This window comes from Tripterygium wilfordii, chromosome 20, assembly GCF_013401445.1.
Source record: "Tripterygium wilfordii isolate XIE 37 chromosome 20, ASM1340144v1, whole genome shotgun sequence".
NCBI classification, from domain to species: Eukaryota; Viridiplantae; Streptophyta; class Magnoliopsida; order Celastrales; family Celastraceae; genus Tripterygium; species Tripterygium wilfordii.
The window spans coordinates 10,474,535-10,494,185 of NC_052251.1; the positions used below are offsets into that span (position 1 = coordinate 10,474,535).

At 35.1% G+C, this 19,651-nt stretch overlaps 3 protein-coding genes across 3 annotated transcripts; 1 reads left to right on the top strand and 2 right to left on the bottom strand.

Moving 5' to 3' along the window:
- Nucleotides 1-364: 364 nt before the first annotated feature.
- Nucleotides 365-3,604, top strand: LOC119987304 (beta-glucosidase 44-like). The gene is made up of 11 exons (XM_038832176.1): nt 365-693; nt 835-893; nt 1,229-1,304; nt 1,395-1,466; nt 1,756-1,843; nt 1,948-2,200; nt 2,296-2,411; nt 2,499-2,716; nt 2,834-2,865; nt 2,961-3,063; nt 3,167-3,604. Exons 1-11 carry the CDS (start codon nt 426-428, stop codon nt 3,442-3,444), a joined length of 1,563 nt encoding a protein of 520 aa, XP_038688104.1. The 5' UTR covers nt 365-425; the 3' UTR covers nt 3,445-3,604.
- Nucleotides 3,605-3,614: 10 nt separating this feature from the next.
- On the bottom strand, nt 3,615-7,573 carry LOC119987303 (exonuclease 1). The gene is made up of 12 exons (XM_038832175.1): nt 7,316-7,573; nt 7,153-7,189; nt 6,869-7,043; nt 6,665-6,743; nt 6,417-6,461; nt 6,041-6,190; nt 5,800-5,914; nt 5,315-5,415; nt 5,074-5,162; nt 4,890-4,982; nt 4,514-4,728; nt 3,615-4,337 (listed from the first exon to the last, which is right to left on the bottom strand). The coding sequence occupies exons 1-12, from the start codon at nt 7,391-7,393 to the stop codon at nt 3,757-3,759; spliced, it is 1,758 nt and encodes a 585-aa protein (XP_038688103.1). The 5' UTR covers nt 7,394-7,573; the 3' UTR covers nt 3,615-3,756.
- Nucleotides 7,574-8,410: 837 nt separating this feature from the next.
- On the bottom strand, nt 8,411-13,121 carry LOC119986662 (alpha-dioxygenase 2-like). Its single transcript, XM_038831309.1, has 10 exons — nt 12,967-13,121; nt 12,185-12,445; nt 11,222-11,371; nt 10,973-11,106; nt 10,310-10,523; nt 10,014-10,159; nt 9,641-9,871; nt 9,277-9,479; nt 8,931-9,174; nt 8,411-8,856 (listed from the first exon to the last, which is right to left on the bottom strand). The coding sequence occupies exons 1-10, from the start codon at nt 13,057-13,059 to the stop codon at nt 8,631-8,633; spliced, it is 1,902 nt and encodes a 633-aa protein (XP_038687237.1). The 5' UTR covers nt 13,060-13,121; the 3' UTR covers nt 8,411-8,630.
- Between the last annotated feature and the right edge of the window lie 6,530 nt (nt 13,122-19,651).

Below are 19,651 nucleotides of genomic sequence, written 5' to 3' on the forward strand. Positions count from 1 at the left end.
CCCTAATTTTTAAGAGCAATGTTAATGTCACCGACTTTAAATTTATACTCATTTTATCTACAATTCGTGTAGCATGTAAGATGGTCATTCAATTTATGATTTTAATTTTATCCTAAATTCATATGATCCTCAATCCATATGATATATTTATTGATTATAAACACACATATAAGATTTCCTTAATATCTAAGGCTTCATATGGATTTAAGGGTAATAAATTGAGGATTATTTTTCATTTTTTAATAGTTCCTTGTCCAAAATAAATTGAAAAAATAAAATAAATACTGTCTTTTCTTTTAAAAAAGGTTAAATGTCATAAATTTATATATTTAATCCAAATCGTTGTCCTTTATATATCAACCAAAATCGTGGCTTGAATCTCAACAGTCTTCAGTCTTCTTTCACTTCTCTCTCTGAGAAAAAAAATGAGAAGGCCACTTCCATCACTCTCGCTCTTGCTTCTGCTGCTTAGCTTCAATGTAATTGCTATCCGGCGGTGCTTGGCGGGTGCATTGGATTCCAATGAGGCGTCGCAACAGGAGACAGTGAAGTTCGACACTGGCGGCCTGAGCAGAGCGAGCTTCCCGAAGGACTTCGTGTTCGGAACTGCCACGTCTGCTTACCAGGTCGAAGGCATGGCCCACAAGGACGGTCGTGGGCCCAGCATTTGGGACGTCTTCGTTAAAATTCCAGGTAAATCAGTAAAAACTCACATTTCTTTCAAATACTGTCGAGGTAACTAATTATATTATTGTAGTTTTTTAGGTAATATATTATAGAGTTTTTAGCTAATTTATTTTGGATATGATAAAATAATTATTTGTTGGGGTGCAGGGATTGTGGCCAATAATGCCACTGCAGATGTGACAGTGGACCAATATCACCGCTATAAAGTAAGTCTAAAGTAGTTTTATTTTTAATTATTATTTTATGATTAACAGTTTCATTATCAATTTATGCTTTTAATGTAATTATAGTTTTTAACCTCTTTAGACTGATAATTTAGTAGTAAATCTTTATGAGACCAAATTGTATGGAGTCGGAAAGTCTTGAATTTGATTCTCATTAGGATTAATATTCTCGTGGTTACGCACTGGGTTTTGGCTCCACTCGTGAGCCTGACGACCCAATTTTAGTGTCGAATGTATAAGATTATATAATATTGTTATATGAGTTAAAAAAATGTAATATAGTTTTCTTTTTTGCCTTTTTCCTTCTGTTGATGTAGGGGGATGTAAACATCATGGAAAAATTGAACTTTGACGCATACAGATTCTCCATTTCATGGTCCAGAATTTTCCCAAGTAATTCTTCAACACAAATCTTTATATGAATTAAATTTGAAAACTATATATAAATTTTCTCTCACAAATTATTTTTTTTGGCCAATATAGATGGAACTGGTAAAGTGAATTGGAAGGGAGTTGCATACTACAATAGATTGATCGATTACATGGTCAAGAAAGGTAATTTTTCAAATAAACTGTTCGAAATTCAAGCCCAAACACATCAACAAATATTGTCCGCTCTACGTGCCTGAACAGATATGTTCATATAGGCCGTCTCCGTAGTACTTAGATCCAGAAAATGCGTTTGTTGTGTGAGAAGTGTTTGGCTTTTACTTATATATCACTCGGTTGGTTAAGTTATGTCAATCCGACGTGGGATGATAAGTTGCGGCATAAACATCTTTATAAACAATGCACATTAGATATGGCATTTCAAGTTGTAACCCTCACTTGAAACACTTTTCAGGCATAACTCCATATGCTAATCTGTATCACTATGATCTGCCTCTTGCGCTTGAGAAGAGATACAATGGCTTGTTGAGTGACAAAGTAGTGTAAGTAGTTTATGCACAACTCTTTGGATTTCGTAACGGGGGCTCGACTCTCGGGGGATTCATTCCATCAGATTGAGGTTTGATAAATTTCGAAACGTTTACAGGAAGGACTTTGCGGATTATGCAGACTTTTGTTTCAAGACATTTGGGGACAGAGTGAAGAACTGGATGACATTCAATGAACCAAGAGTTATTGCTGCTCTTGGGTACGACAATGGCTTCTTTGCTCCGGGGAGGTGCTCCAAAGCTTATGGAAACTGCACCGCGGGTGATTCTGCAACCGAGCCTTACATTGCTGCTCATCATTTGATCTTATCTCATGCAGCAGCGGTTCAGAGATACCGGGAAAAGTATCAAGTGAGTTTGGCAGTAATTACCTTCATAGGAGTAGTTTCATGTATTATAACTTGATATAGCTTGATTATATTGTTTAAATGGATTTTTATTCTCAGGAAAAACAGAAGGGAAGGATTGGAATTTTATTGGATTTTGTTTGGTATGAACCTCTTACCAGATCAAAGGCTGACAACAATGCAGCTCAAAGGGCAAGAGACTTCCATGTCGGATGGTAACCATATTTCATAACTTATAAGCAATGAATTTAAATCTAAGTTGAAACCTTAAATTTATAGAGAGGGTTGTTTGTCCGGACCAGGTTTATTCATCCTATTGTATATGGCGAATATCCGAGAACAATGCAAGAGATTGTGGGAGCTAGGCTACCCAAGTTCACAAAAGAAGAGGTTAAGATGGTGAAAGGCTCCATGGATTTTGTGGGTATTAATCAGTACACCACTTACTACATGTATGATCCGCACCAAGCAAAGCCGAAGCAGTTGGGATATCAGCAGGACTGGAATGCTGGATTTGCTTGTAAGACTATTGTCTCAATCCTTGTCTATCAGAAATATGCATCTATGTCATGTTCTTGCGCTGAAAATTTTAGTCTTGGTTCTCATGATCTGCTTCTGCTGGCTTTAAACTTTGCAGATGCAAAGAAAGGACTTGCGATCGGTCCGAGAGTAATTTATTATTCCAACATATACCTTCTTCTCATTTCATTGAATCCATGATCTATTCCTTTGGTTTCGCCTTCTCATAAGTTTAACGTTTACAGGCATATTCTTATTGGCTCTATAATGTACCATGGGGTATGTACAAGGCTCTGATGTATATCAAAGAACACTACGGGAATCCTACTGTGATCTTGTCAGAAAATGGTATCAGTCCCTATAGAAGCCTGTGGTTTTCTCGTATTCGTATAAATCAGAAGTTAGTTCTTGAGGTTTTAAATGGTTTGGCTTTCATATATCGTTTTTGCAGGCATGGATGATCCAGGAAATGTAACATTCTCAAAGGGATTGCATGATACCACAAGGATCAACTTCTACAAGGGTTATCTGGCTCAACTTAAGAAGGCAGCGGATGATGGAGCAAATGTCATTGGCTACTTCGCGTGGTCATTGCTCGACAACTTTGAATGGAGATTAGGGTATACTTCAAGGTTTGGTATTGTATACGTTGATTTCAAAACTCTGAAGAGATACCCTAAGATGTCTGCGCACTGGTTCAAGCAGTTACTCGAGCGAAGCAAGAAGTAAAGAAGCACAGCTCTGCATTTTCGTTTCAAACATTAGCATGATGTTTATGCAGCAAATCATGCTTATGACCAAATAAATGTTCCAGTGTAATGCTATGTCTTTCTCTTCTTTCTATAAGCTTTTTCAGTACAATAATCAAAGAATTCTAATGTTTCTGCAATTTCCACCTCTTTCAATGAAAAATCCTTCTTTCTTTGATTCATAAACTTATGACAATTCTATAATCAATTCAATCTGAAGAATAGTTCAGGGAGAAAGCCAAATGTTCAATCCAATCAAGAATAATATTAAACTCAAAAGTCATATAAGACATTACAAAGGAGAAAAGAAATTCAAGATACTGTTTTTCTTCTTCTCTGAACCATTGGGATTACTTCTCTTTGATTTCTGGTTTTTCGCCGGTTTGTCATCTGACATCCTTTTAGGCTTAGAATTTACACTTTCTTGTGACTCAGTGGTACCACACAAGACGTCAGTATTTTCTACCTTCACCCTTTCTAAATTTTCTTCCTCGGTAACCACTGATAGTTGTAGGCCGTTGCTATCTGAATGATCTAAGTGAATCTCCTTGTGTTTCCTTTTCCTTTTCGAATGATTGAAGTGAATCTTTGATAATATCTCATCATGTGCAATACACAAAATCTCCTGATCCTCGTTTCCGGTCAAGAGTGAGATTTCTTCAGCAGAACTGAGTTCCTCTTCCAACTTGCATACATCGGCTTTCTTTTTCTTGAATGGATTGTTGTTCGGAGTCTTCAATGAAATATTGTGAGGCGTCGTCATGGTTTCTACTTTTCCATGACTTTCTGATAGCATAATTAGTTTCTCAAGTGCCACATCTTCATTCAAATACTTGCTTTCAGTTGAAATCCATTCCTGCTTTTGTACTTGACCTGCCATTGAAATTCAAACCATAGCAAACCATTCAGATTGTTTTTGAAATATAAACTAGCAAATGATATGAAGATATGTTCTTTAACCTTCTCTCTATTCAGAGAGGAAAGAATTTGTATTCAGTGTATCAATTTGAATAAATATTAGTACAGATCATATTGAGCTGCAAACTTGCCTGTAATATTATTTTCGACAGTAGGAGAAGAAGAAACTATGTTGCTTCTGTTTCGCCTGGATGCAGCAGCAGTTTTGTTTTTCTGAACCCCACAAGTTTCAGTGACAAAGGGGTATGGACAACGTTCAGGACTTGAAGAACAATCAAAGGCCTCCATGTTGGTTGGATCTAACTTCCCTTCAGCAATTGCACTTGCCAATGAAGCAGGGATTTCTCTGATATCATTTATGATTGGTCAAGGGAAAATAGGAAATTGCACTCCGGGTAATACACACATATATGCTTGACTGATGACAAATGCTACAATAGTGGCTATCTAAATGAATAATATGCAGTGGATTTTGAAAGAGAAAATCGAATAACAAAAGAAGGATACGGTCCCAAGAAATCAAGCTCCCCATCTAGAGACTGTAGGAGCTGTTGTGAGAGAGGTTTCATGTGTTTGATCATCTTAGTCTCAGCATCATATCTACACGAAACGTAAAAGGGCATGTATAATACATAAATGCAGAGAATTACTTGTACAATGAGTGCATTTCATAACACATCTCTATACACACATTCGGGCATGCTGGAAGACTGCGAGCGCCTCTTTGAAAGATTTTGAGTAATCTTCAGGCATTTGTCTGCTCTTCAAAACTGATAAAACCTGTAAGCATGCAACTCAAGTGAAAACAATAGCATGGTGCAGGACATGCTATTCGCTGTTTACATTCATTTAGATAAGACTTTTAGAGATACTTTTTAAAAAAGTATACCAAATTCTACTGAAGTACTAAGAATCAGATGGAGCATACTTACACGGTCTAAATTGCGGTACTTTGAAACCAAAGAATAGGCCTTTGCAATTCCAATTCCAGGAACAGAAGGCAGGAAATCGCAACCGGCTAAGACACACATACCTATAAACACATCAGGACACAAGACACTTATGATCAACAATTGTCCACAAAGCATTGGGGATGTAAATTCATTGAGCTGTAGCAAGATTGGCAGCCTAGTTCTGTATGTCATCTCATAGTGAGACTACAACTCAGGCAAAAGTTAGAGAAAGTGGATTTCCTTGAGACGTATACAGACATTGAAAGGTAAAAATATTTCCTACATACAACTTCACAAATGCCAACACATTTCACATATTATTTTTTGGGGGATTAAATTTCCCTATGGCATGCACAACCCACTACCAGTTACATTATGAGTGTTATGGAAACCCTTTGGTTGTATTCTCAATCGTTTGCGCTTGCACGTCTAAACAAGCTTCATAAGTTTAAAAGCAAGCTCACCTATGAACAATTCCTTATCAAAGTGTCGGAAGGAAGGAGAACAAGTCACAGAATCAAACACATTGTGTAGCAATATTTCTTGCCCATTACCAAACCGGTCCATCTTGAAAACAATCTACTAGCAACCAAGGCAAATCAAAGCAATACGCATAAGTAACTTTGGTGAGTAGAATAACATAGCTATCAGGAGCATGGCAGACCACCATCTGCACAAAATCTAAAGTTTCAGAAGAAGCCTTACAGCTTGGCAACCATATGCCATCAAATCACTATCCTCAGTTATTACAGCTGCTATTCCACCTTTATCTGCCTCAATGCTGGACAAATATGCTAGCTGGGCATCGGCCTCATATGGAGCTACCACAAATTCGATGTTTTCTGATCTCAAAATCTGCGAAAGCATCCAGATTTTATTAGAAACATCATCTATTTCTGAAGTATGGAAAGACGAAATAAAACAACAGAAATATACAAATCTAAGTTTCTCTGGCATGGAAACAGTTATATATAATTATATACTTTAGAACAATGAAAGAAATCAAACCTAATGACTTGCGTCACAATAACCATAAATTACATGCAGCAATTAACTTGTGAAAGGTATGATGTAAGTGTACCTGAATCAATTGATGGGCCATGGACGGAGTGACATTCACCGCTCTCTACAGATAAAGAAATTGTAGATATGAATTTGAAAATGTTTAATGTTGTGGAAATAGAGATTCAGAAATAATTTATGCAAAGTAACACAAGAAACTGAAATGACTGATTCCCTCCTACAATGCTATGGCCAATCCAGCCAATAGAAGCACGAAAGAAAACGAATGTTCTGTCATTTTCCATCACTTAAAAAAGATATTATCACCTGGAAGAGCTCAGTGGCAGCATTAACATCCCCTTCTTCAAGCTTTGCCATTGCCGATTCACGATTAGCTTTTCTTTTCCTAAAATCAATAGCAGACCCAAATCAAAACTCACTATTAATCTGAAAATTTCTAGACTTGGGTATTCATTATTCAATGATATAATGTCAAGCTGACTATAAATGGATAACATAGAAGAGACATGCCTCTGCCGTTCATGGACGGTCGCTGACTTACACGGAATACTACCTCCATCAAAAACAACAATTGGGGTTATCTTGTGGAACCGAAGCAGATTTATTCGGTGCATAAAGTAGTCTATGTATCTCAATTTGGTTTCACTCTTTGAATCCAAACATAGCTCCATACTACACGAATAAGCTGCCAATGTATCAAATAAAAAGTTATCTCTCAAATTCAGTTCCACCCACTTAAAAGAAGACTTAAGTTAATTGAATTCACATCTGAAAGAAAAAAACTTCTTCAATACCTCCTTTGTGAAGCCATGAATAAGCATCAATACCCACCTGAAAATCGACCCACAGACAACAAATACATAGGTTTTAAACATCGGAAATAATGAATTTGAATCAGTCGAATGAGACCCTTTTAGAAAATTAAAATTGAAGGGGAAAAAAATATTGAAACTTTACGCGCTTGCCGGCATATTTCTTGATGTGAATGGGTTGAATGTAGGGTTTCATGAATCTGAGAAGATCTTTGATGCCCATTCTCCGCCTCTATGGACAAAATTTCTGGGTTTTGGGTTTTGCTTTCTAACTTATTCGGACTTCGGGGAATGATTTGTTTTTTCTTTTTCTGATTTGTTTAGTAGTCGAAAAAGACAATCAAATAGAATATTTACTTGGGAGAGAATGGCGGGAAGAAGAGAACTCGGGAGGGAAAGATAATATCCTCGAATGAAAATATGCCACGTCTAAACGTTTGAATTTCAGGTCAAATGTAAACTCCCTAGTCCCAAGGGCTGTGTTGTTGTTGGGCTTGGGCTTTTCCTGTTGGACTCGAAGGAATGAGTCCATTTTTGGTCAGGATTAGCCTTTGAGGCCCGTTAAGCTAGTACTTGGCCTTAGAATTGAGTCTTTAAGGCCCTGCTTGGCAGCTGGGTTAGGATAGAAATCTATAAAGCACGGACACTTCTAAAATGACGCCGTGTCCATGTCGCCTGTTGGACATCGACACGGCTCAAACACGCTTTGGACATGTGTCAGAGCAGAGTTCTATTGTTTTTTAATGTTTCGAAAATGACATGTAGTCCATGGAAGCCCAACAGATTTATTCCATTGATTTAATCAATGGAATAATTTTATTTCCACTATTTTATCACATAATTCATCGTCCAAAATTTATTGTTTTATATAGATTATATTATTTTTTAAAGCACAGTGTATAATTCATCATTTTAGTTATGAATTCCTTTTTTTTTGAAATTCCATTGAAAAAAACAATGGAATTAAGAAATTCCATTAAAAAAACAATAGAATTAATATTTACCCGATAAAACTCATCGACAATAAATTTTGTTAGAAAGAGTTTTATATACATGTATGTATGCATGTTCTTGTCGTATCCATCCTGCAAATTTTGAAATTTTCATGTCAAAAGTGCTCGTGTCGTGTCCCATGTATGTGTCTGTGCTTCTTAGATCATAATATAAGATTTATTAATCGGATTGGATATTGCGATTTGCAAATTGCAATATCCATCAAAACCAAACAAGGTGTATTAAATGACGTGGGAAATATTCAAAAGAAATTCATGACTATAAATAATTATAAATCAATTGATACATTATTTTAAAATAAATTGAAATAAATCACCTAGAAACACAAAAGCATGAGCCTTAAATCATCTAATTCTCACAGAAATCTCATCAACACAACACAGACTTAGCAATGTAAAAGGTTTCTTTACAAGACAACCTCATATTCATCAACACAAAGAAGAAGCTCATGTGGCCGGTCTCAGGTACAGGGGAATCCAATTCTTCTGGTTAGGTGGAGCATCCCAAACGGAGAATGCACTGGAACTACTCATCCATTTCCTCGTCGTATCGGGGAAATGTCGATCAATGACATTCTTCAAGGATTCTGTGGTGTTAACCCATTCAAGACCTTTCTTTGTGTAGGTTTCAGCATTGAAATTCGCGGTCAGAAAACGATCAGCTTCCAACCTCCTGCATCGTGATTGTTTATGAGTCTCAAACCAATTCAGAACCAATAATGTCAGTCACATTCAATCTTAACATACCTTGATGCCATGAGTAGAAAGATGACAAAAGCCGTTTCGCTGATGGCGAAGCCTTTGATTTTCTTTTCTGCTGAGAGACCAACTAGCAGGTCCAGCTTCTCAACGTCACTTCCATACACTTCTCTGAGAGCTTTGATGACCTCTTTGTCATCTGTCAAATCTTCCCACTTACTTATTGGGATCAGAAGTAAGTTCCTTCGGAACTCGTTATATCGAGCAACTTCTCGCTCCCTATCTCTGTATACTGGTTATAGTACATACCAAAATTCACAGTCAGGGAGGATGAACAGCTGAAAACAGAAATGGAAGAAATGAAAGAGAGTCTATTTTAAGAGAAGTGAATTACTTTCCAAGGATGGCATATCGACTAGGTCCGGTCTGTCTTCTCCATTAGCATCCTGAGGAACTAGGTCTCTCATCCATGATGGATAGTTCCATATTGAGATAGCTCCACTAGACTGATGACCCATTGACACCATTATCTGCTCCAATCCAATTTTTGACAAATTCTGTGAACCTTTTTTCCCTATCATCTCCTTCATAGGCACCCTGTAAAATTATGTAATCATTAGCTATTCACAAGAGTACTCATCAATCGTTCTCGTTGTTGCACATCGAACATCTTATCGCCAACAGCATTTACCATGTAAGAGAGTAAATAAATTCAGTAGAAAAACAGCCAAAATGTTCTAATGATAATAGAGAATTACTCTTTTAGTAGCGGAGGGATTTTGTCTTTTGAAGCAGTTGCGGACTTGATATCCCTTAGAACGAGCTCCTCTGGTAGAAGTGCATGCATTCTGTAGACGCTCACAAATTCTTCCGTCAATGAATATGAAACTCCATGATCTTCTGGCTTGTCTAAGCCAACGAATCCACTAAATAACGATCCAAATACGTGTCCAAACGTATCCTTGAACTTTTTCCCCATAATTCCATACCTAAGTACTCCAAACATAATATGTCAAATGTTTGAATAACAAGGTAGGCTAAGACAACAATACTGATAAAAGGTTTCAAATCAAAAGAAGAGCTGTTTATAGCACAAGAATTTTCTGTTCTTCGACTAATCATGTGCCTTACCAGTTAATCCTCATCCCTGCAAGAAGAGTGTCGGTCTTTAGGAGTTCGATAGTCCAATCGATGGTGTGTACTTTTGCAATGACAGCTGCTGTCACCAATCGAGCATGTCGGTAGAGTTCCTCATCATCCAAGTGAGGATAATTTTTCTACAGAAATTAACAGAAACCAAAGATCATGGCGTAATCACCTAAACAGATCTCTTAAATGTGCATAATCCGGCCCTTGAATGTTTGAACGATATATTCTTTCACGACAGTGCAATGTATGGAAAAGAAAAGGCATACATATATATATACCTTCAGCATATCACAAACAGCATTGTGTTCTTTGACAAACAAGGCTTGCAGGGCGGATAAACCTGCCCAGACATTCTTGACATCGCCTGATACAGGAATTCCTTTCTCATCAACCTCAAGAAGTCCATCTTCTGACACTTTTAGTTTTCCATCTTTGAATGTCCTCACTCTTGTCATTCCACTCTTGTTATTTCCATAAATTGCACTCCCATCCCTGATTTCATGGTAAGATGTTAAGAACTCTTTCTCACACTCTCAGAGACTAAACAATAGATTCATTCAGCAAAAATTATACGCAAATTCTACAAAAGATATTGTCTGATTATAAACAAATAAGCTTTGGTTGGGATGAGAAGTTGATTATGGTAACTCCTTGCAAATGCATGAGGTCGCAAGTTCTAACTCCCGGTAATTTCGGGATATCGTAAGTTCAGCTCTCACGCCCATAAATTTCAGCCAAAGGCCATGGGAGGCTTTGTGGGGTTAATACTCCTTTGTGGGTTGCAGGCTTGCACGATTTTCGGTCCACTCTTACCGCCAGCGTGGAGCGGGATTGACAGACCGATTTTAGAGCTGATCCAGCTGTAAGGTGGGGATGTTGGGCGGAGGAATTCTCGGTTATCAAATGAAATTTGTATGATTATGCTTACAAAGAAGACTTACCACCAGGGAGTCCTGGTATTCAGATACCCAGTCTTGACATCAGATGAACCAGTAGGAACTGGCTTGGTCTTAAAAAACCTGAATGACTTCAATGGACACTGATTAACAACTTCTTCAGGTGCGCTAATCTCCACCTGTTGAAACAACACAGTAAAAGAACATCAACGTTCTCTTCCTTTATATCAATCAAGGCGGCAGTACCCATTGGAGAAGAGAAAATGGTGATGAAGAGTTATATGAATCAATTACCTGGTTGGTTTCCTCCAAATGATCAACCCAGTCATGAATCATGAACTGAATCCATGAAGCTGCTATCACATTGAATTGCTTCCCATTGTCAATGTAATCCTTCCTTGCCAAAAGCTTTGTGGCCACCACTGTTGGGTTTGGATCCATCAACTGTAAGAAAAAAAAAATTATTAATTTAAAACCAGCCTTATCTATTTCAGACTCGTGGCCCAAACAAGGGCCCATATGGCTCAAAAGCCCAATTAACCCAACAACTTTTAGATCGAAGCCCAATAAAAACTCAAAATAAGCCCAAAATAATTACCCTAATCGACCCACTAGCCAACAGCCCAAAAACTTCGACGTCAAAGCCCAATAAAAAAGCCCAACACTATTATTATTATCGCTTCGAAAAAGATTCCGTATTAAAAGTTAATTAAAACCCACAAGTTGACATTTTCTTTCAATGATAATGAATTAAAAAAAATAAATAAATAGATGTGATTTAATGATAGACAACTTCGAGATCAAAGCCCAATAAAAAACTCAAAAAAAGCCCAACACTATTATTATAATAATGATTATTATAATTATTGTAAAAACCACAAGTTGATAATTTCTTTCAATGATAATGAAGTAAAAAAATAAATAAACAGACGTCACTTAATGGAGAAATATGTATCTATAATAGAGGAAAAAAAACAATATCATGATGCATGCCATATCTTGCAAAGATCCTAGCTGGTTTTTCATGGATTAGAATCGCTGACGATTACTAGCACCTAATTTTCAAGATACGACAGTTCGATCTATGATTTATCATTCATAGACGTTGATAAGATCCTTCCATTTAGCAGCATATCTTAGGATGGCATAGCCTTTGTAATTTGAGGACAATAATAATATGTACGTTTATATATATATATATATATATTTATTTATTTATTTGTAGCTTATGCATGAATTGAAGTGCTTAGTGCTTACTCCGTAGGGAGAAGTTGAAGGAGACATATTGCGACCAAAAAAGGTTCCTTGGCTACCAACTGTGTTGTCATCTGGATCATTATAATTTCCCGCAGCCGTCCGATAAGGAAAATCTTGAGTGTCATATTCGTGACCCTTGGATCCTCCCACACCCACCAGATTGTAACTCTGATGCAAGTGCCTCCTGAATCCCAAATAAGCAAGTCCAAGAATCACTGGTAGTCTGTGCCACAACCCTAACTTGTCCACAAAGTGCACAACCTGATAACACATATACATATACATATATAAGCATATATAACAAGCCATACATACATATATATATATATATATAAACTCAAGCCAAATTAATAAATAGATATATATTTATGAAACGGAGAGATACAGGAAATAACACAAGAAAACAGGTTTTTAACGACAAAATATATTCAATTGCAAATCCCGTATTTTGTGACGGAAGTATAACATCCGTTGCAATAGAGGTTGAAATTAAAATTTATAACTATTTGTGATGGGAATTTCCATTACAAAAAACTTCATTTTGTCACAGATTTTGGCACGAATTCTAGCTAAAAATCAGTGACGATCTAACGACAGAATATCGTCGAAGAGAATAATTTATTGCTCGTCACTAAATTAGCCACGGAAACATAATTCTTGAACAAATTAAGAGTTCGTCGACGGAATTACTTCTCCATCTCTAATGTAGTATAAGAGAGTTATATACGGACATAGAACAAGAAAGTAGAGGGGGAGAGAGAGAAAGAGAGATATATACTGACATAGAACAACAAAGTATCAAGGAAACTCATTTTGTTTCTGGCTACAATATCCCTAAGCTCAGGATGAATGAAGGCTGAGAATAAAGAACCCATTTTTGCTTGCTTTTCTTGTGAGATAAAAGCTTTTGAACTAAATATTATTGTACCAAAATGAGGAACTCTTGGAGGGGATACTTATAGGGCTAGCTCAATGGGGTTGCGTTTGAGAGGTAGCAAGCTAGCTAGGTCTTTCTGTAATACTATTCAAAGTCGTCATTGTGATTGATTACCATAGGCCAAGCCACCTTTCACATCTTAATGATGGTTTAATTAATTGTTTATAGAGCTTTTTTGCAGCAAGTGGGAGTCTGTCTTCTTGCCCTACTGGATATTTAACTATACATGCATATTAGTCGTTGGTCTGCACACGTGAAATATTAGAGTAATAGAAGATATCTTATCCTGACATCCACGAACATAATGAACCACGTACATAATGGATGACATGGTATGATTGACCTGTATTTGCAGACGATAATGAAACTATATATATATATAGTTTCATTATCGTCTGCAAATACAGGTCAATCATACCATGTCATATATATAGTTTCATTATCGTCTGCAAATACAGGTCAATCATACCATGTCATCCATTATGTATATACAGCTTTGGAAAAGGCCAAATCGGGGTTTGGTGGATGAATACCGATAGTTCAATTAATATTTAGCCGGCCATCACTCTTAACATACGTGTATATATATTCGTGTAGTTTGGGTTAGGTGCATACATGCATATATATATATATATATATATTAGGTGTGTTAAATAAAATCGTAGAAATCAAACCGATCGATTGATTGGTTATTTTTAAAAAAAAATACTTAAAACCGACCGAAATAACTGACTAATTAATCGGTTAAATTCATGTCAAAAAATCGATCATAACCGACCTTAATATATATATTTATATAGCATTGTTCTTACACAAACGTTCGCTTTTTGACAATTTTTGTTTGAAGTATTGAGATCCGAAACAGTGAACCCCTTGAAGTTCACTTTTTCAGATTATAAAATAAGTTACGGACGTGTAACTGAGAATTTATATATATATAATCGTATGTTCGCTCTTTCGAACGTTCAAATTATATTATGTACAGCTTTGGAAAGGGTCAAAAATAGGGTTCGGTGGCTTCTCTGTGAGCACTATTCAACCTGACAATTGAATAGTGTCATATCATCATTAAACGACTGATTCCTCTTGGGGAAAACTGGTGGTTGCCCCTTGTATTGGTTGGTGGCCGCCCACATAAAAGCATTTCTTGACTTGGTTTGCTACATTTAAATGAGGAAGAAAAGCACAAAGATAGCGATTGAATGAGAAATAAGAAAAACGTATTGTGAGGAAAATGGGAAACCAGACGCCGGTCAAATTATCTCATAGCATTCATTGTAATTAAGCATGCATCATGCATGGTACTTCAGTACTTTTCCTGCTAATTCCTCTGATTCATGATGTTCTTACTCGAGCTTTACCTTGTTCACTTCGTTCATTAATTGTGCATCCTGCAAGATGCATGCATGTTAATGACCAAGGGATGGTAAAGTTGCAAGGGGTCATGTCTAGTTTCATACCTTTTGAATTGATCTGGGTTTTCTAAGAGGATAGGAAAGTATACTGTTTTCCAGTTGATCTTGTTGGTTTCCTTTTCCCTTCTGTATTTCGTTTAATAGCCTGATAAAATTATCTGACTTGTAAATTAAAAAAATGTTTGCATGCGGTAAGTTTTGTTTCATGCACATATAAGTCTTGCAAAAGGGAACCACAAGTAGTTGAGATAACATTTTTGTGTGTGGTATCTCATACAGATATCGAGTTTCAACCTTCCTCATCTTCTTCCTCTGTATTCAAAAAAAAAAAAAGTATTGTAGAAACCTTTGTTTGACAAAGCGAAAATAAGTGAGAACTAATTTGTGAGGGATTTATCTACAAATTGAAGTATGGAGTGGACAATATACCTCTACAAATTGTTTCGGTTGTGATTTTTTACATGAAATTTTATATGTTTTTATTGGCAACTAACGATGATAAATTTACCAATTACACATCCAAATGGTCGTAACTATGAGTTTTAGTGAAAATTTTAATTTAATTTAATTTAATTTTTTGTATTTATATTCTGGATTCTGTCTAAATCTGGAAGAAAAAATTATAGAATTTTTTTTATATTATCAATGAACATTAGACATTCAAAGTCATGGGAAATTGTTTTGCAAGGCTCATCTAGTGATTAAGTTTGTGATGGGCTATGGTTGGGACATCTGTGTTTGTCTTGTTATTTTCGGTATTGATTGTATTCCACCTATATGGTGACCCGAGTGCCTTTCATGGCCTCTATTTATTTAGACATAGAATGGAATATTGCATATCTGTCCCTTGATAACAAAACAAATTAATTAATGTGGGCCCTATATGATAGGATATTTACCATTGAATTATTCTTTTCTCATAAATGCAAATCATTTTATTTTCCACAATATTAATTAATCATGCCTCGAGGGCCTAGTCGTGGACGTAAGATTTCATAGCCTAATTAACCACTACAATGACTTGTAGAAACCTTTGTTTGACAAAGCTAAAATAAGTGAGAACTAATTTGTGAGGGATTTATCCACAAATTCAAGTCTGGAGCGGACAATATACCTCTACAAATTGTTTTGGTTGTGATTTTTTACATGAAATTTTATATGTTTTTATTGGCAATTAACGATGATAAGTTTACCAATTACACATCCAAATGGTTGTAACTACCTGTTTTAGTGTAAAATTTTATTTTATTTGATTTTTTGTATTTATATTCTGGATTGTGTCTATAGCTGGAAAAAAAATTATAGAGATTTTTTTATACAAACAATGAACGCGAGACATTCAAAGTCATGGGAAATTGTTTTGCAAGGCTTATCTAGTGATTAAGTTTGTGATGGGCTATGCTTAGTGCATTTGTGTTAATTTTCACGTTTTGTCCTGTTATCTTCGATATTGGTTGTATTCCACCTATATGATGGTCCGAGTGTCTTTTATGGCCTCCATTTATTTGACTCATGTGATGAGTATGAGTATGTATCACATCTTTTGACTTTTTCAAAAAAAAAAAAACAAAGAGAAGAGACGCGTATGAGGATAAATTAAACATAGAATGGAATATTGCATATCTGTCCCTTGATAACAAAACAAATTAATTAATATGGGCCCCATATGATAGGATATTTACCATTAAATTCTTCCTTTCTCATAAATGCAAATAATTTTATTTTCCACAATATTAATTAATCATGCCTCGAGGGCCTACTTGTGGACATTAGATGTCATAGCCTAATTGACCACTACAATGACTTGTTTATTTATCTTTATTTTTATTTTAAATATAAGAGAAAGTCTAAAAAAAACAGAGAGAATATTTGTTGGAGGAAAAAATCAAAGGAAAGAACAAAAAAGTTGGGCGTACCTTTCTTATGGTTGGAGGAAAATATTAGCCTTGACTTGACTCGTCCTATCCATTTGAGAATTTACAAAGTTTCTTCCCCTTGAGTTTTTTTGTTTTTTTTTAAATATTTAAAACAGGGGAGGAGAATTCGAATCCTAATCATCATGATACTACTCATCATCTTTACCATTAAAATTAGTGACTCGGGTGTTCCACCTTGAGTTTGAATGAAGGTGATCAGAGGATATTATTTAACAGCATCACTTGCTTTATATCTAATCATTTGTTCTTTAAATAACATTAATTTTGAATATTTGAATAATTGTTACTAATCCTTATAATAAATAGATGGATTATCATTGTAATACATTATGGAATTGAAAAGCTCACTTGGGTGCCTTACAAGAGAATGTATGCTATCATAGCCGAACCAATATAAACATTTGTCCATATAATTTACTTTTTTTTTATTTAATTTGTATTTTAAATTATTTCATTAACATCACTAAGGTGTGTTATTGATAATTACATGTATATATATGGCACTTAAACAATTATTATAATTAACGGATATTATAAAAAAAAAGAAAAGAGTGGTGACTTTATATTGGTAAAAGATTGCTATAATATTTATAAAATATAATACAATTATGTTGGATAATCACGATGATGTGTGTATATATATATACATGAATTCTCTTATAAATTCTCTTATGAGGACATCCGCAAGTTATGTTAACTTACGCACATCAATCTCATCATCGATTTAAAACATGTGGGACCCAAAGTAATGGGTCCCACTTATCCCAAATCAATGGGTCCCACTTGTCATTTCACTTTTGAAATGGAGTGTTGTGGACGTCCGTACTTGAAAATTTATATATATATATATATATGGGTTTAATTATCGAGTACAATTTCTTTCATCTTAAAATATCATGTGGTTCTACGCCATTATAATGACATGTTAATATTTAATTAATTACATTTAATAAGTTTATTTATAAAATGTACTTTTTTATGGAATAAATTAATGTCATTAAATTATTACAAGTATTTCTTAATTTGAGGAAACAATACACTCTCTCTAATTAATATTGGTTTCTTAATATATAAAAAAATATATTGGTTACAACTTTACAACTAAGGATTACAACCACGTAATCATTATTTATTAATATTTATTATAGAAGTTGAAAACTCAATTAAATCTCATCTTAATAAGTTAATATAAATAAATGCCCCAAGGCCCACTTTCCTCCCAATCCACTAAACAAGGCCCACGCTAATAGGCGGCCCATTTCCTTCTAAAATGAATCATAACACCTCCTTACAATAATAATAATAAATAAATCATCAAAATAACTTATCATTTAAATCAAGAAAAAAGGATTTAGTAGAAAATTCTTCTAACTAAACTCGTAAGCCATCAAAATCCATTAACAATTAATCGAAAAGCAATCAGTTGATATGTTTTGGTACATATATATATAAGGAATTCTCTCATACGGATATATATTTATACGGATATATATTGAAGGAATAGTAAATAACAAATTGATCATCTCTTTATTAAAAACTAATTAATTACAAACTAAAAAAAAAAACCTAAAACAAAAGGACATTCATCCTCTTTATTCACTAATCACAAATAAACTACTAACCACTCCTAAACTAACTATCATGAGATGATCCAAACCCTACCATCTAATCGCTGGAATCCTCGATCAACCGTGGTGATGATGATGCGGCGGGGAATGTTTCGATTTGTGTTTACAATAATCCTCCAACCAATTAGTGAAGAAAGGACTATTGAATCCAAAGAGAATGGTAGATTTGCACTCCCTTCCTAGATCATTAAGGAAATCACAGCATTTTGCACTAACAGAAACGTTGTTATTCCAATATGAGTTGTAGACTTCTCCTGAGCATTCTTGTTCAGCATAGAATGTTGATGAGCATTTCTGTAGGTGAGATGGGTCGAAGGGTCCTAGCCATGGAATGGAAGGCAGCCGGAAGAACGGAAACAACGGCCATCCGTTGGCCGGTGGCGGTGGTGGAGGTGGAGTGGCCTCGTGAGAATCAACAACAAGCTGCCTTGCTGTTGCTAGGGTTTTGGTGGTGCACAAGAGGATGAACAAAGCAATGGCAAATGACTTGTTCATCATTTTGAAGTAAAATGAATTCACAAGTAAAATGATTAGGGTTGTGAAGTTCAATATGTATGGGAGGTCCTATTTATATGCATTTTCCATGGGAAAGAGATTTAGTTTAATTCCAACACTAAGTTTAGTAAATGTTTTTGGATTGGATTTTAATATATCAACTAGCTAGACCTTTGATGTTGTGTGATATATCCATAACCCATATTTTTATTTATATATTAAAATAATTATTATATATTTGTAACTCTATTGGTTGAAACAATAGAATAGTTTTCTATTAAAATTAAAACAATATATCATAAGGTTATCAAATTAAAATAAATTATATTTATAGATAAGACTTACTAATTTGTTGTGACGTATCATAAGTGTTGGATAATTGTTTTAAGGAATAGATTTTCATTAGGTCTCTACAATATTAATTATTTTATATCCAAAAGATATTGTTTACTTAATTTCCTGATAATTCTATAAACGGGGATTGAATATAGCCTAGTTGATGATTCTCTAAACAACAATGCTAGGGATTCCGGTTATAGCCATTCCAATAGTGTGTGATGCACATTGGTGTGATGACATTATAGCAAGAGGCTCATTGAAATACATAATGTTTTGGGATTGTTATCATTGGGATATTTATCATTTTTGTTCTCTCAAATTTGGGCCCAAATCGTATGGACTTAAGGGGGTCTTGAGTTCGATCCTCAATGAGAGCAATATGATTGTGGTTACACGTTGAGTTTTGACGTAACTTGCCCTATCATCATATGAGAGTTTGTCTGTATCGGATAACTTATATGGTTTCATTTTAGATTAACAAAAAAAAAGAAAGAGGATTGAATATTTTAATTTTAGTCACAAAAAAGGGTTACATGTATTACGCCTAGATCCTCAATAAATGTTCTAAATTATCTTCTTAATTTAAGAATGATTTTTGAGTTTTATAGTTGTCGAGGTGGACTGGGCCGTGTTTGCTTCTTAATGGGCCAGAGACGAAAACATTCTATCATTTTGGGCCAGGTTCAGCCCATCAAACTAGAAAGCGCAAAATAAGT